General features: G+C 46.8%; 3 protein-coding genes across 3 annotated transcripts; 2 read left to right on the top strand and 1 right to left on the bottom strand.

Moving 5' to 3' along the window:
- The first annotated feature begins 5,706 nt into the window (after positions 1 to 5,706).
- LOC119235196 (late cornified envelope protein 3D-like) lies at positions 5,707 to 5,997 on the top strand. Its single transcript, XM_037498356.1, has one exon. The coding sequence runs from the start codon at positions 5,707 to 5,709 to the stop codon at positions 5,995 to 5,997; it is 291 nt and encodes a 96-aa protein (XP_037354253.1).
- Positions 5,998 to 14,562: 8,565 nt separating this feature from the next.
- On the top strand, positions 14,563 to 14,850 carry LOC119235222 (late cornified envelope protein 3D-like). The gene has a single exon (XM_037498406.1). It carries the CDS (start codon positions 14,563 to 14,565, stop codon positions 14,848 to 14,850), a length of 288 nt encoding a protein of 95 aa, XP_037354303.1.
- Positions 14,851 to 19,638: 4,788 nt separating this feature from the next.
- LOC119235103 (late cornified envelope protein 3C-like) lies at positions 19,639 to 19,905 on the bottom strand. Its single transcript, XM_037498177.1, has one exon. The coding sequence runs from the start codon at positions 19,903 to 19,905 to the stop codon at positions 19,639 to 19,641; it is 267 nt and encodes an 88-aa protein (XP_037354074.1).
- Between the last annotated feature and the right edge of the window lie 512 nt (positions 19,906 to 20,417).

Genomic DNA, 20,417 nt, shown 5'->3' with positions numbered 1-20,417 from the left:
TCATGCACTTATTTACTTCTTTATTTCTTTGTTGGAAATCTGTTAAAATCTTTGGCCCATTTTAAAAACAGGTTTTCTGTTTTCTTATTACTGATTCTGAGTATTTTTAGTATATTTTGAATATAAGTCCTTAAGCTGATTTATTTTTCTGGGATTTTCTTTAAGTCTGAATTTCTTTTTTTGCATTCTTTTAACAGTATCTTTACAAAAGAAAACTTTGATGTTGATATAACTTAATAAGGCTTTCATCTTGAATTGCTCCTTTTATTGTCACGGGTAAAAATTTGCATAATTCAGTGTCATAAAAATGTTTTCTTATGTTTGACAGGAGAAGTTTTACATTATGTTTGATATTTTGGTCGATTATCCATATTGAGTTAATTTTTGTAAATAGCATGAGGTACAGTTCAAGTCTTTACTAGACAGGAGTCTGCGTATTTCAGCAATATTTGTGAGGTTGACCATCTTATCTTTAGCTCCAGGCAAATGCTTTGGTTTGTGTTTAGACTGAGCCAATCAAATGCCCAGGAGTAATTTTTCAATCTGTTCTTCCCCCAGAACCCCTCTCAGGAAAGTGCTCATTCTGCTAATCGTAACATTAGCTCTAAGGCTTTTGTAGATATTCTTTATTGGGTTCATGGTGTTCCCTTCTAGTCCTAGTTTTCTGGAAGTTTTTATGCTGAATTGATATTGCATTGTTTTTCAAGTGATTTTTTTTTTTTGTATCTATTGAGATAATCATATATTTTTATTTTCCCTTTAGTCTGATATGTCTCAATAGCATTGTCTCAATTACTCCAAGACTCTCCTTAGAATGGCTGGCCTTTCTGGATTCCTTTTCTCTTTTTCAAAAAAGACAAATTTTTATAAATTATGAGTGCCTCCTGTAATGTATAACCTCTGTATAAGATGACTTCTTTCAGCCTGATAGCAGAAGATGAGTTCACAATTCCTTTATCTTCCCTAAGTAAAGTGTCACTGAGTGTCTCCACGTAATTCCTTGGAATCGCCAAAGGAATGTATTCATGATCACAAAAACCAGTTTGACAGCTCCTGTCAGCAAGGCACACTGGCTCTTCCTGTCCAGGTCCAGCTCACATCCTCTGTGCCCACCCTGCTCCTGCTCCACGTGGCCTCCCCTCCCCTCCCCACTGTGTCAGGGCCACTGGGGAGCCCCAGGAACCACCCAGAAGTCTGAGCCACAGCTCAGTGGGTCAGGCTGAAAATGAACCTGCTTCAAGGACCGTGGTGAATAGGCCTCCTCGCTATTTCAGTATCACAATTTGGCTAAAAGCAACTCCTCTTCTAAGAAGTGTTTGCTTTGTAGTTGTATTGGCTCTTGGCTCTCATTCCCTGCCCAGAATCACATAGCTCTCCCAGGAAATGAGTTGTTAAGGTCTACACCCTCACCTTTGAACTTGGGCCTAAGTCTATACCAGTTGCCTCCCGTGTTCCCCGTCCTGGCCGCACTCCCCAGAATTCTCCCAGAATAACCCAGAACAACCAGCCCAGTGCTCTGCTGTAAGACACACAAATCCAAGTTCAGAAAACTCAAAAGAAATCATGCCCACCCTTACCAGCACGGAGCAGCAGAAATCCCTCAAAGTCATTTCAGATACTAACCCCCTAACACCTGGCCCTGCTTATTTTGTCTGTCCTGCCCCTGCCTCTCTTTCTCCTGTCTCGCCTGCTCACGCCCATCCCCCATTTGGTCCTCTCAACACAAGTCAGTTCTCTCTTTCCTACCATGTTGAAATTGAAATGCCAAGAGAATTCCTGATAACTTTACAAGGAAAGTAAAGAAGGTTTGAATCTTTCTTACTTCAGTTTGAAACTTCAGCCTCAGTTACTTCAATATCAGTTGCCCTTCTCCAGGGAATACAGTGCAGGGATGTAGTTAGATATTTTTCTTCTCTTTCACCTGCTCCACCACCTTCTGTTTTTTTTTTTTTTTTTCTGTAGCTTCTGATATCTTCAGTCCTAGTGAAAAGGGCAAAGGAAGACAGAAAATGTATCTGACTTGTTCTTGTTGCCTGCTCAGCAGGCTTCCAGGGGTTCTTTGTGAAAGACACAGAATGAGGAATCTCTGATGAGCTGAAGGTGTGAGAGCTCAGCTTTGCAAGAGATATGCCCACAGCAGAGTTCCCTGATATGGGGGGCATATCCAAGCCTCCCCTTCTGTGACCCTGCTAAGTTTCCTTTCTGCAGGGTTCAATTCATGGCCACTGGTACCTGCTGCCCCTCCTAGCAGGGATCTGGGGGCAGCAGTGCTGGAAACCTTGAATTTGAACTTTGTCATGTGAGGTGTTTCTGCCCTTCCTTGGGGTAGTAGCAAGGAGATAACAACACCGTTTTGCTAGGAAAATCATTCTCCATTCTGACATTTTTCATTTTCTATTTTATAATGGTGTAAATAGCAGATCTTCTACAGTTTCTTGTTAGTATCTAGATTGGCTCTAGATCTCCAGGGCTTTTTCTAGAACTTGAAGATATTTGGTGCTCTGTTTTGATGGTTGGAATTTGAACTAAAGTTCTAAAAAGAAGTGCCTCACCGGCGGCACAGGGGTTAAAGACAGTGCTATCAAGCTGTCGCCAGCCACAGCAGCAGGAGTTTGATCCCGCCAGCCAGGGAGCAACCCACATGGTACAGCAGACCTCTCCTGACTCGCCCGCTACTCCCCTCAACAGTGCACTTCATTAGATCTGCCTGTTCTGCTGCCCACTCTCTCTGGTGAACCCTCTCACCCCCCACAACTCTGGCGCGTACCCCAGTTCTTGTATGCATAAATAAATAAATCTTAAAAAAAAAGAAGAAAATTATGAACCAGCATCATGGTAGAGGCTGGAGACAGATTAGAGGGCAGAAAAGCTGCATTTATTGAGGATAATGCTGAAGGCAACAGTGGACCAGGTAGGAATGTTGTTTTGCCTTGGGGAGGGGTCCTCAGCCTCATTTTTATACCCTGCTTTTTCTGGATTTTCAAGGATTCAAGGCACCCATTTTTGTAGGTTAACATCTGCTGGGGTGTTGGGTCAGGATTAGCCCTGCATTCCTTGAAGTTCCCACTACCTTTTTTGATCATATGTAAGTTTTGTGGGTTGGTTCCCCTTATCTTTTCAAGCCTCCCAAGGTTTTATGATATGGTTTCCATGGCAAAAATTTGGTCCCCGTTATCTATTCAAACCTCCCATTCTTGTCTGCTGAGCAAAGAAGGGGGGGATGTTTGAATTTTGACCCTTTAAAATGATACCACAACACCAACCCCTATAAAAAGGGCTGGGGGTGCAATTGAATGGGGATTATAACCAAAATAATAATGCATACATTGTGCAAAAATGAATAATGATGTAAGAATTATATAAAATAAAATATTAATTAAAAAATAAAATGTTAATTAAAAAAGGGCTTCATTTGAGATATCACTTAATCAACTGTGTGTACTGTTTTCTCATCTGCTTTTTGCCAACAAACAACAGACCGTGAACATTTTTCTCCATAAGACAATAGAAGTCCATGATATCAAAGGTAATAGCAAAATTAATACATTATGTATGGATTATTGAAGTTTGTAACTATGACTGTATTTTCCTTTGACTCTAGCATGATTCAATCAATTCAAATATTCAATAGGTTTTAATTTATACAAATCCATTAAAAAAAAAGCCCTGTAGATGGTCAACTGTTCAATATATTTAATTGCTATCAAAACCTAATTTGGCTCTGCTCACCTCATGCCCCAAGCTCCCTGTCATTCCCAGGTGCCAATAATCATGAGAGGGGTCGCACTTCCTCCACAGAAGATTCTTGCCCTAGGCCCAATCCACTGTCCACACAACTCACTGCCAGGAGCTCTGGAAGCTCATGGATTACTTTGAAGGCCTTGGCCACTGGGGCAGGCTGGAGACACTGTGCACATTATGTTTACCACAAGAATTTATCTTATGATTTATTCATTTGTCTGTGAGTCTGCTGTGATATACTCAAGAAATTGTTATTGATATACTCAGTGGCATACTACACAACTATTAAAAAAAAGATGAAATTGTGTCTTTTGTGACAATATGGATGGAACTTGAGGTGAGTATACTGAGTGAAATAAGTCAGAAAATGAAAGACAATTACTGCATAGTTTGACACATTTGTAGAATATGAAAGACAAACAACAACAACAACAAAACCCACAAAACAGGCAAAACACAAAAGGATAACTCTCAGACTGCAAAAAATATGGTGGTTACAGGGGCGTGGGGTGAGAGGCTAGCAGGGAATCCCTGACAATGTGTATGCACAGGAGCTCAGGAGGGCGGTGAAAAAAAGCCTGTGCACATGTCTTGTGTGAAGCTGTACCCCTGAAATGATATGTCATGTAAACAAACACCAAATCAATAATATTTGATAAAAAAAGAAAAAACTTCCACTGAAAACAATGTGCTAGACAAAAGTTATTGTCTTTTTTAAAATATTTATTTATTTATTTATACAAGCACTGGGTATAGTCAGAAGCGCGGGAGGGTGAGAGGATTCACCAGAGACAGAGCGGGGAACAGAACAGGCAGACCGACAAAGTACACTGCTGAGGGGAGCAGTGGGCAGCAGGAGAGGTCTGCGCGCCATGTGGGACCCTCGCCAGTGGCCGGGGATCGAACCGGTGCTGCAGAGGCTGCGGGCAGCTTCCCAACCCAGAGCTCAACCACTGCGCCACCGGGGAGGCCCAAAAGCTATTGTCTTATTAAATATATAGATAAATGGAAGGAAAATGAAAAACCCTCAGGCTAAAAACTCAGTAAAACCAACAGCTCAGAGAAATAATAAAAAGCAAACATAAAAAACCAAAAACAACAACACAATTCTTTCCTTGTCAAACCTGTTCCAAGAAAAGCACTAGAGAGAGTCTGCACGAGGCATGCAAGCAGAAAGCAGAAAGGAAGAAGGAGGATGGCAGGTCAGGCTCCCTGCACCTGGGGCTAGGGGTGGGGCTATGTGGACAGTCATGCTTCCTCCTTGAACCTACCTAGCTGGACATTATGCAAGTGCCAGGTAAGGGACAGGAGGTCTAGTCCTGGGAGGGTGCCAGGCGGTCCCCTCCCTGCATGAGAAAGCAGCCGCGTGCTCCGGCCCTGCATCACACCCTGCGCAGGATAAAAGTGCTCCTGCCCTGGGCTCCCCATGCACAGCCTCCTCGGGTACAGCTTCTCCTGCCTCCTCTGCACCTGGTGAGTGCCCAGCAAGGTTGAGACTCCAGTTGAGATGCTGGACTGGAACTAAAGAGGAGGGAGACGGAGGGGTCTGGAGGGAAATCCTGGCGATGAGGACACAGAGAAGGAAACAATGGGGCAAGGGAGGCCAGGAAGGAGTGACAGGAATTCTGTGACCGGCATAAGCCATGGGAACACACGATTCCCTCCCCTGCTCATTCTCTTCTTGTCCACACATGTTCCTGGGACGTTGTCCCTCAGAAGCTCTCCCTGTGGGTGCATCTTCTGTGTGTCTCCCCCGGGAAAAAATCCTGTATCCCCAAGTAGCTTGGCAGCATCAGGTCCTGGGTGGAGAGCACAGGGGGAGGCATCTTGCATGTCCCAGTACCTCCTCATCCCTTGGTCAGAAAGCAGCTGGTCCAGGAAACCAAGAGTGAGGAGATAATTGGATTGTGGATCTGAACTGACAGGCATTTTTCTTTTGTCCAGGCTCATCCTCCTCCCGCCACGATGTCCTGCCAGCAGAACCAGCAGCAGTGCCAGCCCCCTCCCAAGTGCCCTACACCCAAGTGTCCCACACCCAAGTGCCCCCCCAAGAGCCCAGTGCAGTGCTTGCCTCCGGCCTCCTCGGGCTGTGCGCTCAGCTCCGGGGGCTGCCATGGCCCCAGCTCTGGGACTGGCTGCTGCCTGAGCTCCCACAGGTCCCATGGGTGCAGGCGCCAGAGCTCTGGCTCCTGTGGTGCTAGTGGGCAGCAGTCGGGGGGCTCTGGCTGTGGCCGCGGCTCAGGGGGCTGCTGCTGACCTGGACTTCTGATGCTGAAAGGAGCCATTTCAGGGGAGACCAGAATCCCAGGGGCTAGGCAAAGCCCCTGCCTGACACAGCTGTTCCCACACACTCCATCCTGGTTTCTGCAGCTATGCCAGATGTCCCAGGGAGGCTTCCCTGTCGTCCCAAGAGGCTCCATCTATCTGATGTCTAGAATCTCAAAGTTCCCCCCTTTCCTTGCCTGTGACTGGGGTGCCTAACCCCAACTGAGAAAAATAAAGCTTCTCTTCCTCATTTACATCAGTGCTCATGTGTTACTTCACTTTGTCCTTCCTGGTTACTGGTGACTGGTCCTCTGTCTGCCCCCACGTCCATCGCCATCCTGCCAAGGGTGCAGGATGCTGGACTAGGCCCTCACTGAACGAGGAGGGGTCTGGCTTTGTTTTATACTGGATATTGACCCTGGTGAGAGGGGGCATTGGGCAGGTCCTGCCACCACCAGGACCAGGGCAATTGTCCTAAGAAGGTGAGTAGATGCCCCTCTCACGGTGCCTCCCAGGCTCTACCAGGAGCTACGATTCACTTTTTGTGAGCAGTTTCGGCATCCCATTAAGAAACAGAGATTGCATAGCAGCAAATACTAAAAAACTAGGCACAAGGCAGTTCTCAATGAGAAGAAATTTGATCTTGGAAAATGTCAAACTATTTCACTTTAGCATCCAGATCTCAGAACTTTTAAAATCATGAGATTTAATGGAAAAAGGACTCCCAGTTAATTTGCTTCCAGACATACTCTGACAAGGAGTAACTCACTCAGGTCCACACCTTTCCCTCAGATCTGCCAGATTTGGATACATCACAATGAAAACCTTGTCACCCCAGACCTGAGAAATTCTTGGAGAGTGCGATTCCAAGGATAGGAGCAGTATAAGGCCATGGCGAAAATATAAAATAAATTCAGGATGGAAAAGCTTCTGGGTGGTCAGTCACCCCAGCAGTGTGAGACCTCACTCAGCCTCATGGGTGGGGGGTGCTGGTGACCCAGAGGCACACAGTGCAGGAGCTGAGCTGCGCTGCCATGTGGAGCGTGGCTGCAGTGCTGGGCCACACTGTAAATGCACATCGGCTTCCAGAGAAGCTGGACTCAGCCCTTGAAGTAATCCAGTCTGTCACCCACCAAGACTGTAGACTGAGACTTGGGGGTTTAGAATCCCTATCAGTCTCAAGCTCTCAGTGCTGAAGTAGCCACAATCCCTGCAGTCAGTGAGTGCACCAGGAGGGAGAAGAAATAGTGCTGGACCCAAAGTGAAGCTTGAACCTGCAACACCAGCACAGTGGAGTGAAAGCCACAGCTGTGCAGCTTGTGATGCTGTCCCTGAAACTGGACCCCAACAGGTGAAAGTTCAGTAGTGGGGTGATGCCCCAGGTTCCATCAGGAGCACCCCCATTGCAATCCAGGACTCAACAGTCAGTAATTCATTGATTCAGAAGCTATTTCTTAAGCACCCACTATGAGCAGAACTGTAGGTCCTGGACATACGAAAGAGATAAGAAAGACCGTTTCTGATTTCCTGGCAATGCAGCAGAGGAATGCAGTGTCTCTGTCTGGAGGCTGCTGTACCCTTGGATAGGGGAGGCAGGGTGTAGGTTTGATTCACACAATCAAGAACCCCAGCCTGGGAAAAATATTGAGACCAAATCATACTGGCTTTGCTGCTGTCATAAATTCATATGATCACTTCTTGCTTTCATACAATGGCAATTGTCAAGTCACACCAGCCAATGAACCACTAAAGGTGATGGGAGAATATAGGCCTCTGGGCTCATGTCCCTCCCAGACCCTCTCCTTTCTCCCTCCAAAGTCCCAGTGAAAAAGCAAGTTTGCACCAGTTCTGTGAATGCTTTTGTTTTCCTCCCTGTTCTACCATATTTGAGCATCTCTCATTGGGCACTTACCTTGGCAGACCTTCCTGCAACAGAATAAACACACACACATTAACTGTTAAAATGTTTTATCTCAAACTCTAATTTTCAATTATATGTGTGATGTAAAATATTTGTCCTATTCTTTTTTTTTTAAAGATTTATTTATTTTCACAAGAACTGGGGTACAGGACAGAGGCGCGGGAGGGTGAGAGAATTCACCAGAGACTGAGTGGAGAGCAGAACAGGCAGACTGACTGAAAGCACTGCTGAGGGGAGCAGCAGGCACGACAGGAGAGGTCTGCCTCACCATGGGGATCTCTCCGTGGCCAGCTGGGAATCGAATCCACGCTGCAGAGGCTGCAGATAGCTTCACAGTGCTGAGCTCAACCCGCTGCACCACCGGGGAGGTCCCATATTTATCCTATTCTTAAGTGTAATTCTGTTTAAGAGGGGAATACATCTCTAGTTTAAAATAAAATAAGAAAAATGTCCACAGTAGATTTAAATGCAGTTTTAGCAGATGTTAGTCAATTCAATTGCATCATGTCAACTGTGCATAATAGCACTTCCACATCTAATTATTATTCACCGGAAGATAATTATAATTATCTTTCAGCTAAATCTCCCCTGGTTGTCCAGCCTAGGTGACTCACCTTTCCTGAACCATCCTGAAACTCAGAAACAGAGTAAAGGATTCCATGACACATCTTTCATTGGATACAGGTTGTTTCTTATTTACAGCTCTGATTTCACCTCTAAAAATCTACGGCATTGTGCCCTCCTAAGAGTATGGCCATTATTCTCCCCAAACACTGCCATGCAGGTAGCTTGCTCCTGAAGAAACAGGGGGGCAAGGTCAGGATTATCTAATCGCACAACCAGCACGTTGTGAGCATGTTATTCTGGTCCCTTCTGTCAGTCATGTGCTGCCCTCAAGCTTCAGAGCGATCACTCCCCCTCTTTGTGGGGACCCTCTGCCTCTGGTTTCATGAGTGTCTCTCAGGTTCCCCCCTGCACCAGCCCCCATATGCTCTCTCAGGCTCCACAGTCCACTGTTCCTTCTGTAAACCCTCGCTCAGTTCCTAGGGGCCCAAGTTCCTCTCAGCTGCTCCCAGGGGATACCAGTGCAATATCTGAGCACACCAACCAACAGGAGGCTGATACCCAAGAGCTCCTGCTCGAGCCTGAGGCCTCTCTGCACATGTCCGCGTCACCTGTCATCACCTTGGCTCACAGCTGATGGGCTGCCCACCCGCCCGCTCGCCCGCCATCCTGTGGGCTGCTCCACCAGGCCCATGCTTATTCACTCTGATTTCCTGGCGCACCAGGCCCAGTGTGGTATCAGTTTTTGTGATATTTTATTTATTTTATTTTTTAATTTATTTTATCATTTTTTAAGATTTATTTATTTATTTATACAAGCATTGGGTACAGTCAGAAGTGTGGGAGGGTGAGAGAATTCACCAGAGCCAGAGCGGGGAACAGAACAGGCAGACTGACGAAATACACTGCTGAGGGGAGCAGCGGGCAGCAGGAGAGGTCTGCACGCCATGTGGGACCCTTGCCGGCTGCTGGGGATCGAACTGGCGCTGCAGAGGCTGCGGGCAGCTTCGCAGCCCAGCGCTCAACCGCTGCACCACCGGGGAGGCCCTTTGTGACATTTTAGAGAATGAAAAAAGAAAGGAAGGAAAGAGGAATGAACAAAGAAAGAGTGGGAGGGCTAGAAGAAAACAAGACCACCAGAAAGTTAAGGAACAGCCATCTGAACAGGTCCCTTCTCGTAGGAAAACATGCTCGCTGTCCCCTTCCCTCCCTAACACGAGTCCCTGCAACCTCCCGGTGAGTGACACAGGGAACGGGGACTGGTGAGAAAGTCCTGTCCAAACCCCTGTGGGTTAGAACTCCCGGGACAACGGCTCTCTCCTCCAGGTGCCCAGACAGGGATCCCTGAGCATGGAGCTTCAGCCCCTCAGGCGCCCAGCTCCCAGGCCCACGGGCAGAACCTCAGTCCTGTGTGTCGTAGACAGGTGAGGAGCTGGAGGGGAGGTTTGCAGGAGAACATGGCAAGGTGTGAGACTCGAGAAACAGAATCAGAATTTCTGATTGGCCAGAAATACATACTGCCTGCCAAAGAGCTGTGTTGGTTTGTGGGCAACAGGTAGAGAAGGCTACAGGGAATCCTGTTCTTCAATCTTCATCTTTCTTTTCCTTCTCATATGATCTGATCTTCTCAGGCTGGTCATACATTGGCATCCTTTGGGTGATATTAAAAATTCTGATAATTAGGGTACACTGCAGACTATGTCAATGAATGCCTTTGGGGATAAAGAGTCAGAGAGTTGCTTTTTTTAAAAAATTTTCTAGATAAAATATATATAAATAAAAAAATAAATAAAATTAAAAAAATAGAAATTAAAAAATCAGTGCCAAAAATAGAACAATGATGTAACATGTATATCAATAAATAAATTTAATTAAAAAAAACTTCCAAGATAATTTCACTGTGGGGTCAAAATTTAGAACCTCTAATGGAGAACACGCTCAGTTCTCACCAGATATTTCAGCCCCTTGATCTCCAAAAACCCACTCACTCCCCACTCTCCATTCTAGTTTTTATTGCCTGGATACCCTTTGTACCTGTGTGAGACTTTGAAATAATTAAACTGATTCTAAATCCATCGGCTAACCCAAGCCTCTCTTGACAACCCAGACTCTCTAGGCTGTGAGATAATTCCACCCATCCCTTGGCTCTTTCAGAAGCCCACTGACCACTCTGAGGGTTGCAGAAAACTCAAGGTCACGACAGAAAGATTACAGACCAACTACACTGGCTGATAAAAATGGGAGGACTTGAGGGTGACATAGACTTGGAGGAGCAAAACTTTCCAGTGTTGACATCTGAAGCCTTGCACATTAAACCACAAAACCTTATTTTAATGATATTATTAACTCCAGAAATGACTGTTTTCCTAAATGCACAATTTAGGAAATTATGCACTTTTTAATTTATTGACTGAGAGTGGAAATGTAGGAGGCACCAAAAGAGGCCTTTGGAACAAAAATTGCTCAAGGATTTTTACTACTTTATTTAAATGTCTGAAATCAGTGAGATACAAAGAATTTGTTTTCCTCCAACCACGGTCTTTTGCTATTCTTCAAGGCTGATCTTTGGTGATATCTCAAACATATTCCGTAACTTTGTAACATCTTTAGGGGTTTGAAATTATCCGGTACTTTTCAGATGTTATCTCAGTACAAAAATTGTAACTGCTCCCATGCCACCCTCTCCTAAGGTGCTGCATTTGGAAAGAAACAGGATCAATTGTCACTCATCTTCTACTTCCTCCTTCACCTTGGGGGTCCCTTCTGCTCCGATGGAGACAGGGGCCTGGGACATGGGGAAGTAAGAAGGTAAACATTTTATGCTTAACTTGTGCTGCAGATGTCTCTAGGTGGCTCCATCCTATCTGTGCTAAAAGGTTACGAGTGTTCTCTTACCAGGTGAGTGTCTGGGATTGATAGTCTTGCAGGGGATATATCCTCATGGCAGAGTGAAGTGATACAAAAAAATGTGGCCATTTTAGACACTTTCATAAACTCCCATCCCTGCTGGTGCAAATCATAGCATCATGAAGCTGGGGCTTCTTGCTTCGCCAGCCACATTCTTAGAGGGACTCCAGAACACAGCTCAAGCCTAGCAGCCTTCCAAATGTCCACTTGGGTCAGGGAAACAGAAGGAAAACTGAACAATTCAGATATATGTCTTAAGCAATGAAGAAATCATAAAGAAACTCAGAAAAATACTTGGAAATGAATTTTTAAAAAACACAACATATTAAAACTTACAAAATTCAACAAAAGGAGTGCCAAGAGAGAAATCTATAGTCATCAAGATAGTAGTCATCTATATGAAAAAAGAAGAAAAATCTCAAATCAATGCTGTAAACTTCCATTTAAGACACTGGAAAAAGAACAGCAAACTAAACCTAAAGCAAAAGGAAAGGAATAGTAAAGATTAAGACCGCAGTTGTATTATTCATAATAGTAAAAATGTGGAAATAACCCAAATGTCCATCAAGGGATGCAAAAACTGGATGTGGTATACCATCAAGTGCAATATTATTTTGTCATAAGGTGGAATAAAGTACTGCTACATGCTGCCTCAATATGAATGAGCATCGAAAACAATATGCTAAGTGAAAGAGGCCAACACAGAAGACCCCATGTTCTGTGACACCATTGTAAGAAATGTCTAGAATCAGCAAATCTGTTGAGGCAAAACATAATTTAGTGATTACCAGAAAGACAGGGAAGAATGGGAAATGACTGCCAATGGATAATGAGTTCCCTTTCGGGATGATAAAAATGTTCTGGAATTAGATAGTGATAATGGTTGCATAGCTTTGTAAATATACAATGTAAATATATAAATGTCCATTTTAAAAGGGTGGATTTTATGGCATGCAAATTGTCATCTTACCTATAGATGTCACAGGGGAGTGTCACCGTATAGACTGATTGTGATGACAGGAGAGTCTTGAACTACAATTAACTCTGATGAATAGGAAAGAGAGACTCATCTTTGACATATAAGCTATATGGTCTAATCAAAATACAGCCAAGGTAGTAAACCTGAGAGGCTGGATGCCTACCTCCGTAATGCCAGTGGTATTAGCAAGGCACGAACTCTTCACTTCCTTCATCCACACCAGCCTCTGTGCTTCCTCTGATGTCTCTGGATGGTGGGATACTTATTCTCTTGGGGAAGGGACTCCTGGAGAGGTCACCTTGCAGAGTTATTCTCTCTGTTTCAAAGAGAATAGTTTTGAAGTAGAACAAAAGCAATCAGGATATTAAAGTACCCTACAGAGTCCATGTTTTCTCTAAAAACATAGAGCCAGTCATATAAGCTTTAATATTCGTAGAAGAACGAAACACACCTACTACAAAGCATTTGATTTAAAATGTTACATGAATGACCATGCATATTGCTTTATAAATTTTGTTTGTACCTATAAATAGGTCATCACCATTTTTCCATTTCATAAAACAAATAGGTAATATAATTTTATAGAAAAATATTTTATTTAAATGGAATATTTAAATTTTGGTGGAGTTCTTGGTAGCTATATTTTTTTGGCAATATAGCAAATATTGAATAATAAATGGTAAATTCAAATGAGAAAAATCTTCAGTTTGCTTATAGAACATACTCACACTTCAGATACTGTCTGGTCTACTGAAGCCCCCTACTCATCAACAATGCACTTACCTCCACCCCCTCCTTCTCACGAACCCCATTACTAGGTTCCCAGATGCCATGAGATCTTCTTTGGTGTTCTGCTTGCCCAGACAAGGTCTCAACTCTACTCCTCCATCCTTTTACCCCCTCATCGCATTCCCAAGGGCGCAAGCGACAGTAATTGGTGATATCTGAGGGGCAGGGAGCTTTGGTTTTGTGCAGGTGGAGGGAGGCTGACCCCCCAACCCCATGACCCCCAGTCTGAAGATGTTTTGCAAAGCTGCCTACAGCATCTAGCTCTTGATGTTTGATACTGTATGTATACGTGTGTTGATATTTCTTTTTTTTAAAGATTTATTTATTTATGTATAAAAGAACTGGGGTGTAGGCCAGAGGTGCGGGGGGTGAGAGGATTCACCAGAGACAGAATGGGGAACAGAACAGGCAGACTGACTGAAATACACTGCTGAGGGGAGCAGCGGGTGAGACAAGAGAGGTCTGCTGCGCCATGTGGGATAGCTCCCTGCCCACCCGGGGATGGAACTCATGCTGCAGAGGCTGGCGATAGCCTGATAGTGCTGAGAGTCAACCCCTTGAGCCATCAGGGAGGTCCATGTGTTAACATTTCTCTCTCTTCTTCTTGACAGATTGCGAGCTACCCAGAAACAGAAAAGTACCACATTCATCCACATGTGCCTAGTTTCTAGCTAAGCCCCTGGGCAGAGACTATTTTGGGGAGTGTGAGCTCAATGAAGTTTGTGGGGGAGGGATCCCCAGTAGGTGAGTGAGAGGGGAAGTCAAAGAGCTTCCTGGTTCCCTCGAGTCAGGCATCTTGGTCATACCCAGGAAGATGATGAATGGCAAGTCAGTCCTGGGAGGGTGCCAGAATGTCCCCTCCCTTCATGTGAAAGCAGCCACATGCTCAGGCTCTGCATCACACCCTGCCCAGGATAAAAGGGCTCCAGCCGTGGGCTCCCCATGCACAGCCTCCTCTGGAACAGCCTCTCCTGCCTCCTCTGCGCCCGGTGAGTATCTACAGGGGTCACAGCCTCAGCTGGGAGTGCTGGGAAGACAGACTCAGACCCGGTTGGATCCAGCTGAAAGGGCCCCACAGGGGCAGCAGTGGGGAGGGTGTGCTGAGGAAGGACATGGAGGACCTGTCTGGGTCTGTGAGCCCCCAAAGCCACAGGTCCTCAGGGATCCTTCCCACTCCTGCTCTGAGCATGTTGTCAGGGCGCACAGGAGCCATCTGACACCGGGGAGCAGCTTCATGCACATGTATGTCCGTGTCCCGTGTTCCCATTTCTCTGCACAGATCCTGACTTAGAAAGCGGCCTGGTCGGGGGGATGTGCTTGACAAAACCCGTGAAGATGAGAACTTGATTGAGACATATTCTTTGTCTTTGTCCAGGCTCACCCTCCTCCCACCACGATGTCCTGCCAGCAGAACCAGCAGCAGTGCCAGCCCCCTCCCAAGTGCCCCACCCCCAAGTGCCCCCCCAAGAGCCCAGCACAGTGCTTGCCTCTGGCCTCCTCGGGCTGTGCGCTCAGCTCCGGGGGCTGCCATGGCCCCAGCTCTGGGGCTGGCTGCTGCCTGAGCTCCCACGGGGGCCGCAGGTCCCATGGGTGCTGGCGCCAGAGCTCTGGCTCCTGTGACAGTGCTACTGGGCAGCGGCCGGGGGGCTCTGGCTGTGGCCGCGGCTCAGGGGGCTGCTGCTGACCTGGACCATGAGATGAAGTGAAAACACCTGAAAGGAGGCAAGCTCCAACCTGAGGGTGGCAGCCCCAGCAGGAGCCAGTTGTTCCACCTCCTCTCTCCTGCTGAGACATATTGGAGATTTCCAGAGCCCCCAGCACTGCTGGGGCTAGCTTCACATTCTACAGAAGATAGAATGCTCAATGCTCCCTCTTACTTTGTTCCTGTGGGGGGAAAAAAAAAAAACTTCCTTCTCAGCACAGCCTTTGTCTGACACATTCATGTCTTCTCCCCAGCCTGCCGCCCAACATGGGGTTTCTGTCTCATACCACCCCAACTCACAGGAGCCTGGGGGTGGTTAGGATGGCGGTGGCCTTTGGAGCAGGACTGGTGGGGCAAATTAATGAAAGTCTTGTGTTGTTTTTTGTGAAATGAGCGGGGATCTGATCTGCTGTTGGCATCCAGGGTCTGTTCATGGAGTTCCTGTAAGAACATTGTTCTGGGGGGCCCCACCAAGTGACTGAATGATGGGGTAAGAGGGATAGAGAATCAAAAGGGGCAGAGAAGAATGAGGCCAGAGGACGAAACTGCAAAATATCTAGCCAGCCATCAGATGAAGACAGAGAGAGAAGGAAAATTGAAGGATTTTAGACTGGGCCCAGGGAAGAGACAGGGGAAAGCTCATTCAATGAAGGTTTCTGGAGTATGTGGGCTGGGTAGAAAATGCGACCTGGAGAGCGTGGGTCAGTGGGGAGGAAAGGAAAAGGTGACTCAGGAGTGGAAGAAGCGCGGGGCGGGGAAGACGGCAGCACCTGGGGGACTCACTTTGGTGTCAGAATACATGAGGACTTTCCCTGACAGCTGCTGACCTTCCCTCATCTCGGTCCAGAGATTCCCTTTGAGTGGAAGAAAACCTACTCCCCCCTCCTCTGTTCCAGGGGATGGTGCTCATGAAGCAGGAAGTTTCCCAAGTCTGCTGCTTGGGGGAGTCTGCTCCTTAGATTCTGCTTCTTGCTGGAGCAGAGAAGTTGCTAGGTGTACTACACTGCTTGTACAAGTGGTAGCCATGGCTACCTTGACCCCCTTCCTGAATGCTTATGCTATGATGGATGGGATAGCAAGTTTCCTTATACAAACTGCATAAAACCCTGACATTTTTATTCTTGGGGGCTCAGCATTTTCGGGAGTGATCCCATTGAGCCCACCTGTGTGACAAGTAGATCTCTCTCCACCTCTCTGAGTGCCATCTGATTTCTCTGGGAAATTGCCATAACACTCACATGGGGGATGTATGTCAGTTCCCAAGGTCAAAGACAGAGGCATGAGTTGAAAGTAAACATAGAACTCCAGAAAGCAAAGGGGAGGAAGGAGTTTCCTGGGCAGTGCAGTTGCTTCAGAGAACCCCTGCAGGATCCACTCAAGGAGAGGCTGAGAGGTCAAGACAAGTGCAGACCCAGCAGCCCTCACCCCTCTGCTTCCTCCAGCCTCACGCTCTGTAGCCCTCATGACCCAGGAGGGCTGACCTTCAGACCTCCAAGCTGTGCAGCACTTGGGGGTCTCCTGAGTGCCCTGATTGGAGTGTCAGATCTGTGGGCTCTTTGGAGGCTCAGGTAGCAGCTTCCCCTAGAGCTGGAACCACAGTGGAAAGAGGCTGGAGGCAAATGATCTAAGGGATGCTTGAGGGTGAGGCATTTGGGAGGGGGGGAGGAGACGGAGGCTTCTGCAGTTTGTCCTGGCAGGCTATCTCAGCTTAGTGATACAGGGGGGAATAAAATAAAGCCCTGCATAACACTGATGTATAGCTATCACTATAATCAGATCTTCCTTGACATACGGTGGGGTTAGGTCCCAATAAACCCATTAAAAATGGAAATTATCACAAGTTGATATCTTCCTACCTACCAGACATCATAGTTTAGCCTGACTGACCATAAATGTGTGCATAAAACTTTAATCTACCCTTGGGAAAAATCATGTAATATAAAACCTGTTTCATAACAAATTGTTTTATACTGTACTGAAAATGAGAAACAGAATGCTGTAGTTCAAAATTCAAAGGATGTTTTCCACTGAATGTATGTCACTTGTATCAGCATGAACCTGAACTTTTGTAAGTCAGGGAGCTGGGACTGTCCTTTATGTATAAATGTCTATTTCCTGCCCTCTTGCCCCTTCTCCATCTTTTTGCTGATTCCAACCCTGTGACCCCAAATCCACAGTTTAGGTAACCTGAATGCAGCAGGGAAGCAGAAAGGGCCTTGAGCAGAGATCCTGGTTCAAGATGATTATGGATTAAGCCCCCAACTTTTTTCTCTTCCTCCTGTGATTTACAGTCAGGAAAAAGATGGTGGGATATGGAGAGTGGAGACAGGAAGCGTTATATTCTGAGTGGTAGATCTTCAAACTGCAAGTCCCAGGCCTCTGTAGATGCCCAGATATATTTCTGATAAAAGGGACACAGGAAGACCCCAAGATGTCCAAATACCTGGCTCTTGTCCTCACACTTCTGAAAGTTAGTTGTTTATGCTTTGTCATACATCCAACCGTTGTCCATCCTGCCATTTGTCCATCCATTCTTCCACTCATACAACATGAATCAAGTGCAAATTTCAGAAATGTGCTTACATAAGTGGGCTCCAACCTTGAGGAGCAATACTGTAGCAGACATAATGGATGCTCATAAGTAGTGAAATTACTAAGCCTGCTATAATAGTGTGGAGGAAGTTCCTGGGGCTGAGTTATAGCCTTTGGGCATCAGTTCCTTTTGTCCTGACAGGAGTAAAGTGTCCAGATGTTGTCACTGGTATCACGCGTGGGAGGTGGGTGAGGTCTTTGACCTTCAAACTGGCTCTTGATTACAGGGCAGGAGCAAGATGTCACCTTGGGGTGACTCAGTTAAGGTGACTAAGAATACACGGGACCCCAGAGCCAAGAGTCCCTGGGCAGGAGGCTTCTGGGAAGAAGGAAGAAATAAAGCTGCCAGCTGAGAGAAACTACATCTAAAAGGGGAGCAAACTGAGATAGCAGGAGGCAGAAGAGTGTGCTGGCTCAGAACGTGGTTGTGCAAGGTTTTAGGAGCAACCATCCTCATCAAGACCTAAACATGTTACAACCATGGCCCAAATCTGAGTTTTTTTCAGAATGCTGTGGGGACACGAGTTTATGTTGGGCCTTCAGGAAAAGGTAATGCCAGCTGGAGAGAGAATGATAGTGTCAATATCTCCACAATGATGGTTCAAAAACATGCCTCAGAATACTTTGACACTCCTCTCACAGAGCGATGGAGTCTATGTCTCCTCCTCTTGCCCCTAGGCTGGCTTGTAACTGGGTTGCTTAACCCATAGAAAACGCTAGAAGTTATGGTCTGTGAGGCTGGGGTTCAGTCACAAGAGGCCATGCGTATCCCACCTGATTGTCTTGGGAGAAGCATGTCACAAGGCTCAGGATTACACTGAGACCCTCATGCCAGAGACTCTGGGGTGGGTGGTAGCTGTAGCCAGCGTCAATGGCGCTCACCTAGGTGAGCCTACCTGGATGTCCACCCCAATCAAACCTCCAGGGAACTACAGACCCATTCAACATCTGAGCGCAAAAGCAGGAAAGACTCCCAATCAGAATTACCTAGTTGAGCCATTCTGAAATCCTGACCCACAAAACAGAAAACTCAAAGTTTCACCACTATTGTTACAGTCATAGTGGTAATCAGGAAAGCCTCTAATCTTCTCCCATTACAACATTACTATTTATTTTCCTCCCTAAAAGTGGATGACCTTGTTTACACCCCCCAAAACCAACCAATTTTATGCTTCTAAGTTGGCCCATGCCGGGCTGATCCCCCCTAAAGTGGCACCCGCACACACCAGGTGATGGGCACTCAGGTCACTTTAACAAAATACCAGACAGTGGGGGCATATAAACAAAATAAATTTATTTCGTATAGTTCTGGAGGGTAAGACGTCTAAGATGAAGGCACTGGCAAGTGTCTGGTGAGGGCCCACTTTCTAGATAAATATTTAGCAGCATCTCTGGCCTTGACCCATTAGATAAAAGTGAAATCTAGAATCAGTCACAAATGTCATATTGCAAATATCGCATTGCATATTGCCAATGTTCCAGTGAGGGACATTTCTCTTTGCTGAGAATTGCTTTCTGCCTAGTTTTTGATAATTTGCTACTATGCAGTCTCTGTTTCTTGATGCGATGCCAGAAGCTACTCACTGAAAGAGAATCGTAGCCCCTGGTAGATCCCGGGAGCCACTGTGAGAGGGGCACGCACCCACCTTCATAAGACACTCACCCTGGTTCTGGTGGTGGCAGGACCTGCCCCATGCCCCTCCCCCTGGGCTCACCATTCAGTATAAAACACAGACCGACCCTCCTCGTTCCAGTCAGTGGCCAGTCCAGCATCCTGCATCTTCTGCAGGACGGCACTGGCCCTGGGTGGGGGGGTTCACAGGAGGCACAAGCCAGGCCACCAGCCACCAGGGGAGGGACAGTGAGATTAAACTGAGTACTCATGAAAATTGGAAGAAGTTCTATTTTTCACAGGTGGGGACAGCAGCCCAGCCAGGGTAAAGGGGGACTTTGCGACTGGACATTAGACAGATGGAGCCTCTTGGGAACACAGGGAAACCTCCTAAAGACATCTGGCTCAACCCGGAGAAACCCGGATGGGGTGTGTGGGAACCGCTGTATCAGGCGGGGGCTTTGCCTGGTCCCTGGGATTCTGGTTTCCCCCGAAATGGCTCCTCTCAGTCTCAGGATCCCAGGTCAGCAGCAGCCCCCAGAGTCGTGGCCACAGTCAGAGCCACCCTATTGCTGCCCACTGGCTCTGTCAGAGTTGCTGGAGCTCTGGCGCCTGCACCCATAGGACCTGCGGCCCCTGTGGGACCTGTGGCCTCCGTGGGGGCTCAGGCAGCAGTTGGCCCCTGAGCTGGGGCCATGGCAGACCCCAGAGCTGGGAGTACAGCCTGAGGAGGCCGGAGGAGGCAAACACTGTGCTGGGCTCCTGAGGGGACACTTGGGGGTGGGGCTCTTGGGAGGGGGCTGGCACTGCTGCTGGTTTTGCTGGCAGGACATCGTGGAGGGAGGTGAAAAGACAAAGAAAAACAGAAAAATGTGTCCATGCAGAGACTTCAGGTCAAGTCTCCGCATTCATTGGTTTAACTGTAGCTACTTTTCTCCTAAGATCAATTGCTCTCCTTGAGCCAAGTTTTGGAGAGGGAGATGTAAACGACTTGGAGTTAAACTGGCCTGATAAGCTGTCCTTTCTTGGCTCTCTCCTAAGAGGAATGAAAATTCAACATACATAACACACAACCCCGCAGTGGGCCTGTCACACAGACACAGTGTGAGCAGCGCCCCCTGCAGGCAGCATGTGCACAAGGGCCCATTAGGCCATAATAGTTCTGGGCTTCTCCCTCTGGGCACCTGTGCACTGGGTGAAATCACTGAGGTGTGCGGAGGACATGACTGCTTGTCTGGGAAGACAAGGGAGGGAGACATACTCATATCAGATGCATGGCAGAACCCTGTCTTTGCTGGTGGACTCTTCTTCCCATCTTACTCTTTGAGGCCCCTGCTGCCCATCC

The sequence above is a fragment of the Talpa occidentalis genome, unplaced genomic scaffold (assembly GCF_014898055.3).
Source record: "Talpa occidentalis isolate TD23 unplaced genomic scaffold, MPIMG_talOcc4v2.1 talOcc4.9, whole genome shotgun sequence".
Classification (NCBI taxonomy): domain Eukaryota; kingdom Metazoa; phylum Chordata; class Mammalia; order Eulipotyphla; family Talpidae; genus Talpa; species Talpa occidentalis.
Note: the sequence above shows the minus strand (reverse complement) of the source record. Positions and strands in the feature narration are given on the sequence as shown.